This window comes from Chironomus tepperi, unplaced genomic scaffold (genome assembly GCF_022539635.2).
Source record: "Chironomus tepperi strain 1889 unplaced genomic scaffold, CSIRO-AGI_Ctep_v1 contig_31, whole genome shotgun sequence".
Lineage (NCBI taxonomy): Eukaryota > Metazoa > Arthropoda > Insecta > Diptera > Chironomidae > Chironomus > Chironomus tepperi.
The window spans coordinates 161,498-183,706 of record NW_027226153.1 but is presented as its reverse complement, the minus strand read 5'-3'; the positions used below and the strand labels follow the sequence as shown (position 1 = coordinate 183,706).

Here is a 22,209-nt window from a genome sequence, read left to right as displayed (position 1 = left end):
AAATGTTTAAATTAACCAGAGTAAACATTGCTTGGCTGCTTTTGAGCATCCTTGTTATACTCCCGACATTTACATCATGTGCATCGACGACTGTTATGTTGGAGGAACTCTCACCAGGTAAGTCATTTCAATACTTTACATCGATATGCAATCAAATTCAAATCCTTATAAAATCATTGTTCTGATGCCATTTATACATCGACTTGGATATGTACGATAAAATATATATATTTTGTGTGGATGATGTCTCACTAGAGAATACCTTTAATGCTCCATCAACGGCACATGAACATAAATTTGTCTTATTTATGAGATTTTTGCTTATGTTCTTGTTCTTGCTTTCTTTTTTTTCACTTTGAGCAGTTACTACAATAACATGAAAAAATATTTTCAATAGGATATGGTGTTTAGGGGATGGAGGAACGCACATACAATTTCTTCTTCTAACGCAAAACGATTCAAGCTAAATAAACATAAATTACAATAATAATTTATTTATACACATTTTCCACAGTCAGTGTACATCTTCTTCTTATTCCTCCACCTTTTTACTTTTTATATTCTCTTATGGTGTACATGTTCAGGATAATATGTGTGTATATAAAGATCCGAATTCATACAAGTGTAGAATGAAATTGAAGGTACAAGGATATGATTATAAGTTTCCTTTCCTTTCCCATATTTTTTGCTCTGTCTTGTTCAATCTCAATATGTGTACGACAAGGGAGGATGAACTTAATGAAATTTTTCTTTTTTTTTTGGGGATATGTGTAAATAGGATGGGATGTGTTTTGATAGAATCATCAATAAACACTCAAAGAGATGAGGTATTTTTGGGGGGTAGGGATTTATGGGGTCATGGGATATCTAATTCAATTGCATGGATAGTTTCAAATTTTGTTGATGGAGTACTTTGCGTAGAATCTGATTTGTTGTACCCTTCTGGAATATTGTGAGCATAGTAAGAATTATTGTCTTATCGACAACACTTAATAATGATAAAGAAATCGATATCCGATGGAAATCATACCCATACCCTCATCAGTGGTCTGTTGCCTAACCACTCGACCACAAAGGCCTTACTATTACACTGACAGATTTGCCTATATATGGCTGGATACTCTGCTGGGACATTGATAGTCTTGAAGTACACATACCACTCTAAAACCCCAGATTGCATTGTGTTAAGACACCAGACCTATAAACTTATACGGCCTGTTTCACTAAAGTGGATTATCCTCATTTTCGGATTATCGACTTCAGTATTTTGGAAATGTCTCTGAAGGATTTTGTAGATTGCAAAGAAGACAAGACTTTTGACAATTGGCAAGCGGAAGCCAGTCTATCACAGTTTCAGGCGGCATCTTTGGGAGGCTATGGATCACAATGGATCTGTAAAGCTAGCAATGAAAAAAAATGTAAGTTAGCAATGAACAGACTAAGCTAAAGATTGAGATCAAATCGTAAATATCACAGAGATATTAAAGTCACACTCTTGTGTCTATTAATATCAACTCTGAAAAAGTAAACAAAATAAGTCAATGAACCTTAATGTCACAGGAAATAGAGCGACATATACCAGAATCACTAACATAATGAAATGTAACTAAAGAGTTATACCTTCTAAAAAGTACCAATTTAAGCTAGTGAATAGACCCTGAATACTAAATCCCAATCAATTTACTAATCTTCATTAAGATGCCATAAAAAATCTATTCCTATAAAATCAAAACCGTTAAATTAACCTAAATGGCTTCCCTTCCAAGCATCCATAAAGCAACATCATAAATATTCATAAATTACTCAAAATATTAACTCAGTTCTCCTCTCAAATTCATTAAAATCCAATCTCAAAATCATACAAATTTCATGTAATCAATACTAATTCCTCTAATCCGAAAGACAAAGCCCATCAAAGTCATTTACAAATGAATTTTCTTCCTCTTCATTTCCCTACCCTTGAAATTTAAGACACAAAAAAGAGAAATGATTTCACGCACTTGCTTCATATTTAGGCTGGCGTTTAAATTTCTTTCATAATAATATGAAAGGTACATAGAGTCGTGAGAGGAGGGGGATGATGCTTATTTAACGGGCATAAACAAAAGAAGAATTGCATGAAAAATATAAACGGCAGAAGGATGTCTTCATAAATAATTCTGATACATTCAAGTAGAATATATATATATATATAGATTCACTACAGCATCGTAAATATCCAGCATGATGAAGGAAATTTTTATATCTTTTACCATAGGAGAGAAGTCATAAGGAACAAAATAGAAAGAGATTAAATATTTAATCAAGTCTCAGTGGAATTGTAACCGCGCCAATTGAGTTTATTTCCTCTAAAAATAAGGCAGAATTTACTCTGAAATCATGTCTCATGCCGACACAACACAATTGTTTGACTCATGAGAGAGATGTGGGTAGGAATGACCCTTCACTTACATTAGCCAATGTCTTTCAAATATAATATCATCTAAAACTGCATGAACATTTTCTCTCTTGGCCACAATAAAAAATTGTAGATTCATGAAATATTCACGCCAGTTAAACGCGAATACATTTTTAATGGAATTTCGTCTGTCAGAATTCTCTTTTTTTTCTCTGTGTTCTTTTCTTTTACTGATGCTTCTGCTTTTGCTGGATGTTATGTTGTATTTTATGCCGTCTTGGTTTTTACTCTTCCATCTCTTTTGTGCAAAAAAGTGAGAGTGAATGATGGGAAGATTGTGATGGTTTGTCCTTTTTGAGTTGATTTGGGGGATGATGCACTATGGCTGTATAATTAGTTATGAACTTGGATGGTTAGATGAATTGCTTCTCTGATTGTTGCAGATTAATTGTCAACTTAAGCCGTTCTTAGGTGACGTCTAAAGCTAATTGTATCGCTATCATTATTTAATTTTTAAGTTAGTGATAATTATTGAGAATTATTGATTCTTCTCTAATTTGAAGATAAGAGACATAACTTTACATGCTTAGGGTTCGACTTGGCCATGTAAATCCTAGTCAACTTCATGCTCTTGCTATGGTTTTTGTTCCAAACATCTTAATTTACGATAAATTAAGATTGAAGGCAAGATTAAGATTAAAATTCGAGTTTCCTTATCTTACAAGATTAAATGAAAGCGGCATGACTTGGATTCGAACCCATGTTTTCTGAAAGAAAAGGCTCCTAACAGTTATTAGCAATTATCTGAATGGCAAAACTGGGCAAAAGGCAAATACAATAAGATCAACGCAAGATCCGTGTATGTAATAAATTCTAAGCCGATCCTACTTCCTCATTCTGTGCTAGATAATTAGTTTCTCGATGCAAACACACATTATTTCCACAGTTCGAGTTAGACTCAATTTAATGCGGACCTAAGTCTATCCTTACAAGTTCTTATTCAAAATCTGATTATATGTTGAGATCTAACCAAGGTTTAAGCTCATTTACTAGCAGTTACTGCCTTTTACAATCGTTTTCTTCACTGCACAATCAGCAATGCGCTCAAAACATCACAAAATATCAAACTAAAAAACTTTTGCGAAACCTCTTTTTTGCTTCATTTTCAATTTTTATTAAGTATGAGGTTGAGAAGAGAACAAGAAGTGAATGAGGCAGGAATATTACATCGTAGTGGCTTGTGATTACTTTGTATTTATTAAGCGGATTCACTTTTCCAACTCACACTCTTCATGTACTTAAATATAATTTTTTTCTGTCTTCCTTTGACTGTATTTTTCAAGCATGTACACAGTGTACAGTGTACACGGTATAACATCACTGTGGATTCTTTTTTTGGAGAGGTGGAAAGTGAAAGATAAAACACATCCGTTTGAAGATTGCGGTGCTTTGTGAGTCATTAAATATTAATATTATCACAAAATGATTTCTTTTTTTTGCTGTTGATGTTGTACATGTGCGGGAGGGAGGTAAAAAGGAAAAGAAGCGTAATTCAACCGCATTTTACGTTGATTACAAAGTACAGTACAGAAAATGATTCCTCGGGATATGGAGAAAGGCAGGAAAATGTAGTTTATGGATGCTAGGTGTGAGTAAGGAGCTATGAATGACTGAAAAGAATTTTTTTTTTGTTGCTTCTATGAATGGACGAGTCAATGGATGTAGATGGAGGGGTAAATAAAAATGGCACAAAAATCTCGAGATCCCTTTTATGTACGTAAAGTAAGGAACTGTTTTTTTTTGTGGAAACAAATGAAAAAGGTACTGAGATCGGAAATTTATGGAAATTGTTTGAATAAATAATGGATTTTGCCACAATACAGTGTTGAGGACATTCCATTGGGTAATTGTGGGGTCGTTGACTTATGATGTAGTGTTGTGGAGGATTCTGGAGGTGGATTTGGTGGTTTGGGGCTGTTCACTTGTTAAGTTACAGAATAACATGCTTCTGGATAGCTCAAATCGGTAAATCGGTCGTAAATTCTGTCTCAACTTTTAAGTTGACGTAACTTTGACTTGGTACCGAATTCGGTTTAAATCCGGCATCATGACATGGCTAGGGTGGTCTAGTACTGGATTTTGGATTGATGAATCTCGTCCTTTTGTACGTAACAAGTGAATGGCTCCATTATTTCATTGATTATAGCTTCGATTCCTTAAAATGACATTTCAGCTTCTTTAAGAAGTATTCTCATAAGATCCTGCAATTTAAGGCCCTTATTCATGTCTTGTCCATCAGTCTACCTCAAAACCCCTAAAATAAGTAACAGACGTCACTTACGAACACCCCCAAACAAACATTTTTCCATACTTCTGATTAAAAACTTTTCTGTTGCTGTATTTTCCATTATTTCGGTTGTTAACAGGCCAGATAAAGTCGATGAATGAGAGCAGATTATCCTATCCCATTATACTACTTACCATGCAGGCAACAACATGACTCTTACACATAGTAAACATCAGAAAAAAACTAAAAATTTTTGCGGCTTATTCTTTTCCTTTAAAACCTCATTTTTTTGTCTCTTTCCACCCCTTTTACTATATTTTTTGGATTGAGATCTCAACAATGCATTGCATAATATCACCAAAAGGAGCACACATATAGTAAGAATATTTCAAGTGATTTTTCTTTAACACACATAACACCACTATGGGTGTTGTTTGTAGCATAAAAATGAGATTTGCATATATTTTCAACTCTTTGCTACGTTGGAAGTAACAAAAAAAAAATTGTGAAGAGAATAGCTGCAAAGAAATATCATCATGCACACGTTCGAGGTTAATGCTTTTGCCATTTTATACCATTTTTTTTTGTTCCTTTATTTTCTGTATTTTTTGTGTCGATGTAAGCTTTTTAACACAAAATGATTTTTTCAACTTTTTTTGAAGTGCAGTTTTTTTGGGATGTGATGGGTGATTTTGTTTATAGGTTGTCGGGTCGGGTTGATTTTTGATGGAATTTCGGGGATGGAGTGGGATACATTAAGCATGGGTTATTGGTAATTTTGAAGTATACTTCGATTATTCTGTTAGGACTGTGCCTTGAATCTGAGATTTATTGAATTTACCAAGAATTTTCAAATTAAATATTACAGAAAATGTCAATAAATGCTGTTTAAATCCAAAAACCTGTGATTTTGACGTAATTTTGACTAAACTATTTAAGCTACTGTAGTGTCGATATAGAACAAAATCGGAAGCATCGAGTCATTTGTATGTTAATTGCCCAATGTTACCATAGGGCCTCTTATCATCTCTTATCGAGCAGGACCTCTTTGTCAGGATTATTAAACCACATTCCAAAAATCTGTCTTTTTGAGGTCTTGGGTTTGATTCCCAATATTTCAATCTTATCATAGGATTAAGTTGAAATTATACTTTCTCAATATCGTGATCGGGATCGGGATATCCCGAGAAATTCCGAAAATTTCAATCCAGATCCCGAAAATTTATCGGGACCGGAATTTGGAGAAAGCATAGTTGAAATGATGAGAAATTGACAAATTGGATCAATTATATTGAACTGGATAGATTATTTGGCTTATGCGTTCCTGTTTATGGAGTCTCAATCTCTATTTAGATAGTTTGGGAACAGGTTGTGACTAGTTGATCGTATTGTTAGCTGTGTTCTTGTAATTTGCATGACTTTCCATATACGGTCAAATTTACAATAAAACGAACGGTCGACCTATCGCTGCTGTTCCTTTTTGACTTACATTTCAAAACATTACAGTAAATAAACTCCTCACCATAGTCTTTATTGGCTGCACTTACCAAAAAAAAGCGTCTCTTCATCCTTCAATCCTTCATCACTTCTGATCCAGTTCCTCATACTCTCTCTCTCTCTTTTTCTCATTCTTTTAGCATGTTGCCATACTTTTCTTATTTTAAAATTTACTGTACGTTCTGAACATTTCTATTTCGATGGGTTCCATTTTTTGTGTATTTTTCTACGTTTGAAAAGGAAAATTTAGCACACGACTTTTTTTCCTGAAAAAAATCCCAACTTTAAAGCTTTTAAGAGCTTTCTAAAAAATAGAAAAGAGAAAAAAATTTCAAATTCCATGCGGATTTTGAATTTTCTCTTTCAGTCTCATTCAATGTCGGTGCTCATTTTAAATCATTCCGGACCAGTCCACCACGATTTTTTTTTAATTCTATTCTATGCTGAACAGTCGAGTTGATATTCATTTGTGGTTATCTCAACCAACTGCTGGGTTTCTTTTTCAATGAAAAAAAACTCAACTAAATGTTTGTCTACTGCTGCTGTTGCTGCTCATTTTCAAAAAGTTGATACAGAATAAAAAAAATTCACTCCTTCTCAATTACTTCGACATTGTCGGATAGTCACTTGAAGTTAAGGGATGAGATACCCGAAAAAAAAAAAAAATTAAAACAATTCTCTAAGCTTGCTATATGCAGCTATACATGCGAATAGCTCATAACTAAGCTCACTGAATTAACAAAGAATATATTGAAAAATGGAAGGATGATTATTTGGAATGAGGACGAAGTTTTCATGTTAACCACATCATGTTCATGACATTGTTGAGACAGTCATCTAATGTTTCGGAATATTTTTTCTTGTGATAATAAAATATTCATCACAAAGGGATTAAACTACAAATAATGGAAATCTCGTGTATTGAGTTTTACCTCAAAAACCCCAACCTACAATATTTTCTCATCTTTTTTCTTCCTTCTTTTGTGTGCTTCTGCTATTCCTGTATGCTGCTATCTATCTATCTATCTATCTGGATGTCTGCACAACATGAATTTTCATTTCCTTGACAATTTTTTAGTATGAATATACGTTAACATGCATGTATGGTAGATAGGTTTTGGTTTCATTATGTTGGAATTGTAGGAATGAAAAAAAAAAGTGCAATGCAAGGAAGTACAGGAAGATTTTTCTTGTCTTTTGGGTAGAAATTGTCGTTTAGGAGGTTTTAGTGACGCATTTATCTTGAGTTGGTGATGTATTGCTTATGAATTAGGCGTTTGTAGATCATAACATTGCTTTATATGTTCTTAGTATGAGTATACATTAGGATTCTCCGTTTTGAGGATTTTGTGCGTCTTCTAAATGGATTTTTACAACTCAATATAGAATTATGTAGTTATTTTAATCGTGTGTCAATCGAGAGAGCATTTTTGGTCATATTCCTATAGTTAATGAATGGAAAGTATCCAAAAATAGTAACCAACTTAAAATTCAGGTTACATGCTGACGAAATCACTCTTAGATTCCAAATCTGGAATCTAGTCAGGTCATGCCGTCCGGTACTAAATATTTTGTTTAACTGCCCAATTTGTGCTCTACGAATAATGCCTAATTCAGGATTGGTGAATCCAGACTCCAAAAACAATGAACCAGTGAAGGCGCATTCACACTGAAGTCGACTAACTCTGATCCAGATAAAGACTTTTCTGTATTATTGACCACTAGGAGAGATGCCATAAAAGGTTAGGTTATATATACCTTTAAGGTCTAATAACACTCAAACCTAAACCTACAGATTATAGTGGGATACGAACAACTCCTTTGATGAGTTACTTCTTGTAGCCTGCATTGTGAAGCCAGCGTATCTAAAGCTCATGGCAAGAGAATCAGGCTTCAAGTCTGAGTCAAATCAAATGAGATCAGATTTTCGGCCATTTTTACACTGATTTTCTTCCGGGTACACTCACATGCTCTCTTAAATATTCAAAAAACAACAACCAAACAGACAGGTTCCCAAAATAAATACACAACTGTACATATCTTCCTAAATGGAATTGCATCAGGACACACAAAAAAAAATTATCGTAGTTTATGTTGAGCATGAAAATTTATTTCTTTGAATATAAGAAGCAGCAACATCAATAAGAAGAAGATGAGAATATAAAAAAGAATGTCATCGCATTGAGAAATTTATTTGAAAAGCTAGGTAGACAGCTCCTTAGATTGGAATTACCTTATTGAAAAGCATTTCGTACACAAAAAGAAGAAATTATTCTTAAAAAGTGGAAAGGACTCAAAATGCCACAATTCAATAACACCGAACAGAATAAAATAAAAAAAAACTTTTTGTTGCTTTCCTTTTCAAAAAAGATTTCATGGAGATAAAAGCCAAGGAACATCAAGCCTTTGTGTGAGCAGCCAAAAAGAAAAACAATTGAAACTATTTCTTTCAATTTCTGTGTGTGTGTGTGAGGAACTCTTTTCATTTTTATGGATTTTCCATTCCATTAAACGTGCCTTTAAAACTATTTCAATTCAAAAGCATTTTGCTTTTTTTTTTGTTCCTTAACCCACAATTTTTGCAGCACAAGAATCATCTAAAACCAGAAGAAATATAGAAAAAATATAAAAATTCTCTTTTTTTTTTGGCAAACATTTCTCAAATGTTTTAAACACTTTTTCAATTCTTTAGCAGAGAAATGCTTTTTTTCTACTCCTTTTGGAATGGCTTTTGTTGTTGTTGTTGGTGCTACTGATGCTGTTGTTGAAAATAAGAAAATCGTCTTGAAACTATCTTAGAGGAAAAGTCATGAGAGAAGCATGAATATTGATGATGAGAATCGGGGTTATGAACTTCCAGGTGGGTGCAGTGCAGTACAGTCTATAATATCTATGGTCTTTCTGGGTATCTGGTCTCTCTGGTCTCTTTTGTCTCTAGTCTCTCTGGTCTCTTTTCTCTCTAGTCTCTCTGGTCTCTATAGTCTCTCTGGGCTCTCTAGTCTCTCTGGGCTCTCTAGTCTCTCAGGTCTCCCTAGTCTCTCTGGTCTCCACAGTCTCTCTGGTCTCTCTGGTTTCCCTAGTCTCCACAGTCTCTCTGGTCTCCCTTGTCTCTCTGGTCTCTCAGGTCTCCTTTGTCCCTCTAGTTTCTCAAGTCAGTCTAGTCTCTCTGGTCTTTCTGATCTCCCTAGTCTCTCTGGTCTCTCTAGTCTCTCTCGTCTCTGTAGTCTCTCTGGTCTCTCTAGTCTCTCTGGTCTCTCTAGTCTCTCTGGTCTCCCTTGTCTCTCTGGTCTCTCAGGTCTCCTTTGTCCCTCTAGTTTCTCAAGGCACTCTAGTCTCTCTGGTCTTTCTGATCTCCCTAGTCTCTCTGGTCTCTCTAGTCTCTCTCGTCTCTGTAGTCTCTCTGGTCTCTCTAATCTCTCTGGTCTCCATAATTAGACATAAAGCTGAGTCGACTTCGAGTTTTGCTGTATCTTTAAAGGCTAATTAGCGAAATGCATTTGAAAAACGCTTTAAATTCCACTCAATTTTGCGTAGGTTAAAGTACAGCTAATAAATCCGATTTCCTTAATTTACCTAAATTCACTCTTTAAAGATGAGCTCAAGATGAGCTCACCCACATGCATATTCTTAATTCAGCACAGAAGTTCATCTCAAGAAACTCTGAAAATGTGTTGAATAAAAATTTCAATTTTCCACATTTCTTTTTGTGTTGCTCTCCCGAAAAAATGGGAAAAAGCATATTGAATGAATCATATCTCAATTTTTTTTGGATCCTCTTTCTCGCATTTAAGTGAATATATTGTTATTAGCATTTTTATGTATTTCATGCTTTCTACACTTTTAGCAAAAGATATTCTAGCGCTGCTGTGTGGGGATGGAAAAGCAACAACAACAAAAATACCAAAAAAAGGCAGATTTTTCGTCAGGATATTAAGTTTTTTTTTTGAGCTATTAGTTTTCCTTCATTTCATTTTCGTCTTATTTTTCGCAATATTCTCATATTGCGTAGGGTTAGTAGAGATAGAGTATAAAGCTATTTGAATCCATTACCGAAACATGACGATAAACTACCAATTTCCTTGTAATATTTTTCAATTGCAACCTTCATTTTCGAATCCTCATTCCACACCCTCCTCTACCCAGCATCAATGTTCGTCAATAAGTAAATCTTCATCTTTATAAAGAGACGACGACATCCATTGACAGTAAAAATTTATGTACTTACCAGATGAAGATGATAAAGAAGTGAACAAAAAGCAAAAATATTTAAATACGTCAAAGATGGAGCAATTTTTATTTCGGAGGGTTGAAATGGCCATAACAGCGATGCTAATGCTTATTTTTTGTCACACAGATTTTTTTTTTGTTCTTCTTGCTGTTCCTGAACTTTTTTTTTTATTTTGGTCTCTGTCTTCACTCTTCAACAATTTTCATTTTTCGTACAAATGGAAGTGAATTCATAAATGACTGCAGATGGCACAGTTGCCCGTGCAAAATTAAATGAACTTTTTTTGTAGCCTGTTATTTGAGATTGCTTGGTGTTGGGAAGCTTAAGTCTTCAGTTTTACTGAGTTATGGAGGATTTTAGTTGACATGAAGTTTGGAGTTGTTGATGGGTAAAGTTGAGCTGATGGGAAATTGTTGGGAGGAATGGAGATGTGAGATTAGAAAATTTAGTTTTGAATGAATTTTTGAATTGTTGGACAAATGTGTTTTGTAGTTTTTGTGATTATCTCTATTTTGACCTCCTAAATTGGATTCATAACTCTTATTCACATTCAAATTTCACAAGGATTAAAGGTTTTCGAGACCGAAACCAAGACTTCGTATTCCCATGTAGTCTCGTATTTGGTTCCATTCTTGGTTCCGGTCTAAGTTCCAGTCTCAATCTGAGTCCTAATTTTGGTATGAATCCTAATCTCGATTTCAGTTCCGATATTTGTTTTGGTTCCGTTCTTCATCTGGGTTCCGTTCTTCGTTTGGGTTCCGTTCTTCGTTTGGGTTCCGTTCTTCGTTTGGGTTCCGTTCTTCGTTTGGGTTCCGTTCTTCGTTTGGGTTCCGTTCTTCGTCTGGGTTCCGTTCTTCGTCTGGGTTCCGTTCTTCGTCTGGGTTCCGTTCTTCGTCTGGGTTCCTTTCTTCGTCTGGGTTCCTTTCTTCGTCTGGGTTCCGTTCTTCGTCTGGGTTCCGTTCTTCGTCTGGGTTCCGCTCTTCATCTGGGTTCCGCTCTTCATCTGAGTTCCGTTCTTCGTTTGGGTTCCGTTCTTCCGCTGAGTTCCGTTCTTCGTCTGAGTTCCGTTCTTCGTCTGGGTTCCGATCCCGATCCAACACCACTTCAATAAAATACACTAACAAGTAGCCTGCTGATGGTTATATCCCTACAATGTCTACATAGACAAATTCCAACAATTCTCATCCAAATGCGCCTCATTTAACACCCCCAAGTAAATCCCAATTAACCATCCCAACTTATTTATCCTCATTCATTTAAATGAAGAAAAAAATAAAGTCTGTAAGACGAACAAGTAGGCGGACTTTAAAAAAAAACACAAAACTTTTTTATTCCTCGTTACCCTCCTCACACTTTAACTTCATACTCGAAAGTTAATTTAGAAAAATTACAAAAAAAAGTTAAAAGAATGAAAATTATTTTTACACGGCAATTGAAGTCACCTGTTACCAAGGTGTACGGAAAGTAGAAATTCCTGGACATGGCGCAGTACGTCGCTTAGGGATATTAACGACACGGAAAGTAGATTGTAGCAGTACAGCACAATAAATAATGATTTTCTGCATATATTTTTATTGTCACTGTCTTCCTGCTCATTCAACAATGGTTATGGCATGTTAAGAAGGCACATAGATGTAAATCATTAGAAATTCGCTCATGTAATTTAAATAAAAATGATATTATTGCTCTTGTTATAGTGGTGGTGCTTATTATAATGACATAAGCTTAACATGATGTATGTTTTCCGACACATTTTAAATGTACATTTTTTCCTTTTTTCCTTCTTTAATACTCTTGTGCTATGCTTGATAGGCGCTGCTCAAAACCCTCTTACGCAACATTTCATCGTCGTCGTCGTCGACGGCTGTGCTTATCGTCCTTTCCTTCTGTGTTTTCGGTAAAAGGTCATGGATAATGATATGAGTGTGTGTGAGTGTGGATTATGAGTGTTATGTTTTTATCTAAATGTCATACCCGGATTCTGGACGACGGATACGAATGTGTCCACATGCTGATAAAATAATTAAATATGTAGACTGTCCTCACCTCTTTCCATTCTTTTTTTTTTTTATTTAACCATTTCCGTCATGAAAAATAAGTGTGAAAGTTAGCACTTAATTTTTGCTAAATGAATGAATTATGTTGATGATTGATGGATGTTGTTGGGTTATTATGGTTGTTTGAGTCATTAGTTGTAGTTGAATGATTGGGATATAAATGGATTTTTGTCATTTTTAAGTTAGTGAAATTAGAGTAGTTATTGAAGTAAAGAACTTTGGGACTTAGAGATTGAAAATGTTGTCCTTAAAGCGATTTTCTTGTGTTCGAGTCTTGCCTTAGTGTGATATAAATATTAATCTGCCTTATTTGGCACTAAAGAGCAATTAAAGTAGCAAATTATGGCTAGACGACACTTCTATGAGTGTAAGAGCTACGTCTTATCAACAAGCAATCATTTCTTGTGTTAGAACTAACAGATGCATCTAAAAATTGTAAAATAGAATTGTATGTCATGTACAACAAGGAGAAGTCAAGTTGTAGCACCACTAGGTCACAACTACGTCACCACCACTTAGCCGATCCTTAATCAATATGATGTAACTACGTCGTCACTTTGTCGCCGCTGCATCGTCGCTATGTCGCCGTGACGTCGCTTTTTTGACGGCAATATGTGAGGCAATATGTAAATGTCAAAATATGACATTTACATGACGACTAATTTCGGTTCATTATAAAGTAATGTCATTCTATGTCGCCGTTATGTAGCCGTTACGTAACGACTCTGTTCCCCTTCGTCGTCGCTATGTAACCACGGTGTTTCTTTTTTAATTCATCGTCACTGTGTCGCCGCTTTTTCGTTGCTTCGTCGTCGCTTTGTCGCCACTCCATCGTCACTTTGTCGCCGCTTTGTCAACGCTTTGTCGCCGATTCGTCGTCGTTATGTCGCTTGCGTTAACGGCAAAAACTGAAATCGCCTAGACAACTAAACGATGGTTGATTTCTGATCATTCTAAACCAAAATATGACCTTGATGCATCATATTGTACAAGGGTGATTAATCCACTCGAACTTCACCCAAGTAAACTTTAAAAACACATTAAATATATTCATTTATAATTCCTTAAATCTTCATGTTTAACATTATCGAATGCTCATAGTTTTAAAAGAGGCTTTAGATCGGAGGATTTTTATAATTACAAATGTAATAAGAGAGGGATAAAATTCAGAAACAGTAAATGCGGTAATTGGTTTCCATTATTCTCCTATATTTTTTAAATAATTTGAAATTACATCCACACAACAACACAGCAGTTCACCCGCAAACATTTCACAATTATTTTTCTATCCCTATTTTGGATATTAACCTTTAGACATTTGGCGGTTTTTTGTTGTATGTATTGCAAAAAAAAAAGTAGAAAATTTTCTATCCAAATGTGCTGTGTCCAAACAATAACCAAACAATTGAAAATTGTTATACTTGAAAATGGTAGCTGTGCTGAATGAATTAAAAAAAGGAGATGAAATTTTTGTGAAGTGAGGTTTTTTCGTATTTCCAATTTGACCGCGGTCAGGTCGTGTTGTACTTTGGTTGAAAATTAATGAAATCAATTTTTCGCAAAAGCATTTGACTTTGCTTGCCTTTTAATGTTTTTCTTGCTGAGGACTACTCACGCGAATTTTTAATCAGTTAAGGAGGAAGAAATTAGTGAGTTTTGGGATGTAAATGTATGAATTCTTGGCGTGTTACTCAAATGTTACTCATATTTTCGGTTGGGTACGAAAAAAGGGATTTGAAATTTGCATTATGTTGTGAATTTTAGGGGCTTAATTAATTATTTTTTTAGCTGGGGAGTGCATGAGCCCATTTCTGTGTGGGGAGAGCAACTAAAGTTGGCTCTGTTCTTCGCCAGTTCAGAATTTCAGACATGTTGTCTTTTATTTGATCCGATAATTCTGTTAAATGCTTAAGAAATGCGTAGAAAGGCATTTTTCTCCGTAAAAGGATTGAAATCAGTCATTATGATGGCTTCAAAGCATGTTCGCTGCTTACCATCATTACGACGACGTAGCGGTGTCTTAGCAAACACGTTGTGTTGTTCAGGATGTCGCATAATTTCCAATTTTTTAATTTTGGTTAATTTTGGGATTTTTTGAAGAGTTTTTGAAGAATTTTTGCAAATTGAAGAGTTTTTACGAAAAAAAGGAGATTTTGATCGACCTACTTCCTTCTAAATCCTCCCCAGAATCTCACTATACCAACAATGGGAGGCTTTCTTCCCCAAAAAACAACCACAAAGAAGAAAAATCCCAATAAATAAGCCTCCATAAAAACCACCTCAAATTCATTCGCAATAAATTATTATTAAGAAATATTGGCATGAACCATAAATTTATTGTATGCACGCATATCCACAAATAAGCAAACACAGTCATAAAACACAACCGAGGTTAAGATGGAATTTTTTTTTCGCCTTAAATATGAAATTAGGTTTCCGGGCAAAATTAATTAAGACATTACAAAAAAAAAATTCTTTTTTGGGTAAATAAATGAAAGAATTTTGGTTCTTGTTGTATGTTATTTAAAAGCAGAACATATGTTGGCAGCCGAAGAGAATATTAAAGAAGAAGGAATACCCGAAAAAAAGGAAGGTGCAAAGAAGATGGAGGTTAAAGCAAAATTACTGAGAATTAAGAGATTTTGTGAAGAATGAGGTAAAAAAAAAATTCTTTTTTTTTGTCATTATTTCTTTCGTATGCCTGAGCCACCACATGCTGCATAAGTTCTCTCAATTCTCATTATCCACTTCTCCGCTCATTATTATTGTTAACATTTACATTAGTAATGTAGGTGAATCATGAGGAAGATTCTCTTTAAAAAATAAACAATACAGTACAAAAAGCAGGTTCCACCAATACAGTCATGACAATGCCGACAATCTAGTACCTCAATACACTGTGAGTAAGAGAGAATTTGAGAGTAAATTGCAACATATGATTTCCTCTCTCACCGCTGCTTTATATTTTCTTATTCTGTGTACTAAGTGGCATGCTAAAGCTGAACAACAACAGTAAATGTGTATAATGCGACAGAATGGAAAGAAGAGCGAACAACACACAAAAATGTATTAGTTGTGCTTTTGACGTTGTCTCGGAAGGACGTAATAAGAACCTCTACTTTTTTTTCGTTCGTGATTCATGCCAATTCGTCGTCTGTCGCATGTCGGAATTATAAATAAATGAGAGAAAAATTAAAAAAATTATTATTTTAAGTTTTTGGATAATTCATGGATTTTAATTAAGGATTAAAAAGGGTTTTTTATGTTTATAAAAATTTCATGTGAAAGTGAATAAATTTTATAGTTTTTTATCATTTTACCACACATAAGTTTGCTCAACTGTAAAGAATATATATACACAGAATATGAGTGAAAAATAAAATAAAATAATATATATATAAGTGAGTGAAATTGCTATAGAATGAAAGAATGAAGAAAAAAATGTCTGAATTATTATAGTGTGAATAAAAAGGTGCTTGAATTTTAATGTCTTGAATATAAATGGTGAATATTTTTTTTTTTCTGGTTAGAGACGAGAGAAATTTTCATATTTTTTTTATTTTGCTAAAAATAGGCGAAAAATTTCATCTTCTTTCCTGTGTGTAAAGTTCTAAATAACATACGACAATTTACTACTCGGAAGAATATTTTTTTTTCTTCTTTTTTTCATAATTTTCTGCTCGACGTGTGACTCAAATGCTCATTTTTTTTTCGTACTGCTGCTTTTGGGTTTCAGGGCAAATCATGTGAACAATAATAATAACACAGCAGATAGGAAATACCACATGAAATATTTTTCTGATGCTGAATTTTGCTTTTTTTTTGGTTTTGCCAATTTTACTTTTTATTTTAAAGACTTTTACTTTAAGAGGAAACCTTTTTTTTGTGATGGAAATAAAATATAAAAAGTGGTTTGGAGAATTTTTTTTTTGTGATTTGTGTTGGAAAATTTGATGAGATTTAGGATGTAGATGTGCTGAGTTTTGAGAAAAATTTAGTGGAATTTGTGGGAAAGTTGACAAAATAGTTAAAAAAAATTAATTAAATTTTACAACAAATTTTCATATAAATAATTCCCTTGAATGACATAAAGTAGGATGTGAGGGGTATCTAGAGCCCACGTCAAGTGAACCGACAGGTCGAGTAGCCGACAATTCGACTCAATTCCCTACAAAATTTGCCTCAATTTCAATTTCTGCTCCAGTTTATTTAAAAGATTTCCAATAAAACCTACACAATTTTCCATTTATTTTCATTTCAAGATTTTCTGCCGGTTTGTGTGTAGTTTTTATTAGATTTCAGCACAAAATGCAATATAATATTGCGGGAGGTCGTAAATTGCTAAAATAAATAAATAAATCAGTTAATGGATTTTTAATTTTTAATATTTTTATAACCCGGCAATTCGCGGTGATGGTAAATATTTGAATTATCATAAGCTGGTGTATCTTTAGTGACGTAGATGATCAAGACTCAGAGAATCATCTGAAAAATGTAAAAATCTGACAGAATTGTAAAAAAATTCTTCTTTTTTGCAACCAATTTCAGTTTCTGGCTATGTCCTTGGACTGAATCAGAGCTCGAAGTCGATATGGTTGAAGTCGACTATATTTGACTTCGAGCTTTAGCCTGAACCTTGCAGTAAATACTAGAATCATTGCAAAATGCTATAAAGAAACCTCAAAAAAAGTATTTTTTCAATAATTTTCGAATTTCTTAGAGGTAAAAAGAGTTAAATTCGTGCTAGAAATTTAAGCAATCATCAATCATAAGTCTAGATATTTGGTGAATTAGAAATCGATGGAAATAAGAAGTAAAGACATATGATCTAGATACTGAGCTACTCAAAACCATTGAATTTATAACATTTCATTTTAATGTACTATAATCTTTGAATCTTAGCTTTTAAGAACAGTAGATGATTGGATTTTGATAGAAAAATTGACTTGAATCTCGTGTAATTTGAGTCAAATTCATGCTTTAGATCATAGCAAAAGATTGTTCAAGGTTAGAGTAGATTGAGTTCATAATAAAGGCTTGAATCCTTTATACCAATGCTCATGCTTAAACTATTCCTTCAAGATCTACAAATTCTAAAGCCAAGCATCATAATCTACCATTTCGATGGCTGATCAAGCATTACACGAGTCACTACACTAAGACAGACACACCGTTAACTCACTAAGTAGACGGCAGAACGGATGCCATAATAGCACCGTGACGACCGTTAATGTCCAATTTTACTGCCGAAAAATTAAAATTTGCTACAGCATGTCGTTCTGGAACATTAAATTTTTCAACACATTTCATTTACCTGACTCCTGCACAATATATACTAATCACATATTTACTCAATAATATCCTCAATAACCGACACATCTCTGTCTCATTTTACATACCTGACCTCATCTCATTTACAAATATCCAATCCCAAAAATCACAGAAAAAAAAATTCTACCTGATTTAAAACAGATATCTAAATGACAACACTTGGCTGTGTCAAATAAAATTTAGACATAATCATAACAAACGACACAAAATTAATGAACGCTGTAGTGTTAAAATATTCGGAATAAATTTGAATTTTTCAATATTTAGCTCGAATCTATATTCCATAATTAGTTCATTTCTATTCATACGAACTGAGACTTAACATTTTTCCATCTGAGGTTTTTTACGATCACAAAAAACAAAAATCTGATATCTTAATTCACATGCTGCAATAGTTCAAAGAACGTGCAGTCAGTTTCATCATCAGTACATAACTTTTATAAAATTTTACGATCACAATATTCCGAGATCTTAAATCATTCTCATGATGAGTGTCTTGAGAGGAATAAGAAAAGGGAAAAAAATTTCTCACAATGAAATGGAATTTAAATGGGTAAATAGAGATGAGATCTAGTCGATGTAGATGTTATGATTTGTGGTTTTAAACTTTAAAGTATCTTTTCTCACTAGAAGTACTTATGTGTTCTTAAAGGGAAGAAAAGAGTTGAGTTGGAGTTGAGTTTAATAACCGATTTATCAGGAGCTTATATACATATTACTAGCTGAGCTTTAAATGATTTGATCATGAAATAATGGTTAAATTATTTTGGCATTTACTGAGATTCACATGAATCACTAATTGACAAAGAGCGTACTAAATATACAAGCTGAATATTGTGTTGTCCTTTGCTCTCTGTATACTATAAATCTTGAGAAAGTATGATTATCTTAAGCCTGATCCTTAGTAAATCCCAATATATTTATACTTAAAACTTTAAGTTGACTCATGTTCTGTGTGAAAATGCTAATGAAACCGAATAGAACACAGCGGCAAATTTCATTTTTGCATCAAGTCATGGTGCTGGTCGAAAGGCATTTAGTAGAACTGACATTTTTAAACATAATTTGAGTCATCTTCAAACTCTAAGAATTGGTATAACTCAGATTTGAGAAGAATGATCTTAGGCTGCACAGTTTGGGGGATTCAAGCTATTAACTTGCGAATTTCATTAGCTAAATACCATTTATCTAAGAAATGATCAGAAATCCTGCACCAGATCAGAACCTGAGGCCTGAGGCTGAGATTTTATAGTAAGATTTTCATCCTTTTATACGCTATTTGCTTTCGAAGATCCTTAACTCATTCGGTAACGGATCCTCAACTTGCTTTAGTTAAAACTTGCTTTTAGCATTTTCAAACCCAATCGAGACACCCTAACATGTTGCCACCATGACGCTCAAATGGCAGTTTAATTATAGCCATTTGACAAGTACAGACGTTTTTGTCAATCGACAACCACTTTGTTCTAACCAAATTGTCATTTCCATGCCATCGTAGCTTGATCTTCACAAAACTTAAAAGTGTGCCATTCAAAATAATACGCTCCAGATTGCAATTGTCTGGTGAGCTGTAATTGTTTGAGAATTGAATTAAAATAACCAAAATAACAATTCCCAGCTATAAACCAAAGTTTTTGTTATAATTGAAACCCAACACTAGCTCCAGATCACTTTAAAAATTGCCTTTTTTTTCCTCATAAAAATTTACATATTTTAAAAATTAAATTCAGAGTTTTGAGTTTCATACCGAGAAGTAACAGACAGAACAACAGAACAAAAAATCTCTGTAATTTTATAGTGTTGAGCATTGAACCATTTTTTTTGTTCATTTGTTCATTTCCACACACAAAAAAAGGTTTTTTTTTCTGTCGTGCATGTACACACCATAAAAAGAAGCAGCAGAACTGGTGTATATACTTTTTTAGAAACAAAATTTATCAAAAACCAATCATCAGTATATATATTTTAGTTCCAAATAATAGAAATAATAAAAAAAGAGAAGAGTTAGCTTGTGGCAGTCAGAAAAAGAGCAGAAAAAGAAAGAAACACACAGAATTGCTTCATTACATTCAAAAAAAAAAAAGTTCAACATTCTTTAAAACTCGTTTTATACGTGCATCGTTGTATTGACGGTTGTTTTATATTCCATTGAAAGAATCAACACATAAAGCCATGCTCATAAATGAGAAAGGAATGAAGAAAAAGTGACCAACACACAGAATATTCTCTTTTGATGCTCTCGGAATGAAAGAAAGAAAAGAAGAAACAAAAAAAAAATACACAACATATTTTTAGTCTTAAATTTCATCGCATTTGAATCTGATATTGATTTGACACCATATGCTTGTGTAGTTTTCATCTTTAAATGATTTTTCTTTAGCGGAATTTTCATATGGAAAATGGGCTTTGATGTCTGTTGAATTTTGGATGTCTTTTTGTCTGACTGGCAAAATTATTTATTATTTCAGTGGTTTTCAATCTTTTATGCAGGCTACACACTTAAAACTAGAGTTGTCAGGAGTCCGGACTGCAATAGAGTAGGCTTCTTTCTGGACTATAAGAGTCCTGGCCTCTTACAGTCCTGCGAACTATGACGTTAACCTGAATAGCATAAGTTGGGTAATTGATACACAATCCCGCGTAAGACCGGAATGACTCTAACTTGTTGTCGGATTTAGTTCAAATCAAGACTCATGTCAGCGTCATGCCGGTCTGAGACTAGGTTTTTGATTGATTAACTGATTTGTGATATTGAGAATAAACCTTTCCGTGACATATTTGAGCAGACTTATGGATTAGTTAGAATACCATTGGTCAATAAGCCAGTATTTCTAGCTAATCACTAATCAGGACACTTAATAAACTTAGATTTATGATATACTGTGTATGTCACAGTATTTCGATATATGTACCGCGATATTTCGATCGCTTGTTCACCATAACAGTACAATGTAGTCACAAAAGCACCTTATTTTCCATATTTTCAACTCATAAACATAAACTGTGACGATTATTTGTCTACAAGAATTTCGATTTTAACTAGTGTCCTTTAGCAAACAAAGAGCATGCTCTCGAGAGCTTGTTCACCTTATATCATGTATGAGTATGCTTTTGAGCATTGCTCTCAGCTTACTCTGCTGATCACGATCTTTGCATTCTAGAATTAATGTAATGGCTTCTAAAAAGCATGAGAATTACTATGCTATAAAATTACTTAACTGATCTAACTAATCATCTTTCAGTCAAAACCGCCATTAATTTGCACGACTACTAGTTTGTTAAACTCACCTTGTAACCTTCAGTCTGCCTGACTATAAATGTCGGTCTTTCAACTTATTACGAGTCTTCTTGTCAATATACGACCAGTAACGCTCACTAAAAAGCTTAAAGACAGACTTAATAATTACTAATTAAGTGTGAATCAGAGCTCATTTCTATGTCTGAAAATATGCGCTTAAAAACGACCATAAATGTCACTTCCTTATAAATTTATTCCTCGTAACGAGGCAGAAGAGCCAAAAAAGAATTATTACATCAACTCCTCCTTTCATCCCATAACAGAAAATTTAGCAATAAAAATTTCTCGGAACGTCTCGCATGTGTTGTGATACCAAAAATATTAAGAAAAATAAGAACTTTTATTTGATGATACCGAAATGAGTAAATAATAATAATCCAGTCTAGAAAAATGTTAATAATTGAATGAAGACATAAGAATAAATTTTAGTTTTTGGCTGTATAAGTGTGTACATTTCGCCTTTACTTAATATTATCGAATTAGGCGTTAAAAGAAGTTGAAAAAAAATACATAAAGAAGATACGAATATAACAGAATAGGAGATAATAACATAATAAATGTTGAAGCAGCAACAGCAGATGAAAAATAAGTTAAAAATGTCTTATTTATCGAGTGTCAGTGTTATATTAATATTCTTATTCCTGTTGGATAATACAACGGTTCTAGCGGATTATGAGAATACATTTAGTAGTTATTTTGAGCAGCCATGCTGCAATGGACAACATCATCTTAGGCATCATAAAGGTAATACCTTAATTAATATTCTATTTTTTTCTTTCTCTTTTAAATAACTAACTTAAGTACGACTGACTGTATTATCATCATCGTTATTGTTGCTGCCGTTTGTTGATTCTCTTTTGTTACAGCTTAGATTGAAAATGGAAAGTTTTTTTTTTTTTTTCAAAAAGCATTAATTTGCATACAGATTACAAGATTAAATCCCACACCCACATACATATCTATTCGAGAAAAAAACAATTTTTATCTTTTATATTCTACTTTATTTCATCATCATCAAGATGGGATGATTATCATTTTTGGGTCCTTGTGGAAGTATGAGATGTTAAGGATGTTGGATGGAGTTTTTAAAGAATAATTAAAGATATTTTGAGT

At 33.7% G+C, this 22,209-nt stretch overlaps 1 protein-coding gene across 4 annotated transcripts in view; it reads left to right on the top strand.

Moving 5' to 3' along the window:
* The first annotated feature begins 16 nt into the window (after positions 1–16).
* The window catches only part of Sema2a (Semaphorin 2a), a 115,919-nt gene continuing 93,726 nt past the window's right edge, over positions 17–22,209 (top strand). Inside the window, exons 1-2 of one of the 4 annotated variants that reach the window (XM_070644584.1) lie at positions 15,560–15,939; positions 21,423–21,840. In XM_070644584.1, the coding sequence (XP_070500685.1) occupies positions 21,654–21,840 (187 nt within the window). In that variant the 5' untranslated portion in view covers positions 15,560–15,939; positions 21,423–21,653. Of the gene's footprint in view, positions 118–15,559; positions 15,972–21,359; positions 21,841–22,209 lie in introns of those variants that run through there. The other 3 variants (XM_070644571.1, XM_070644577.1, XM_070644592.1) reach the window with 3 other exon arrangements.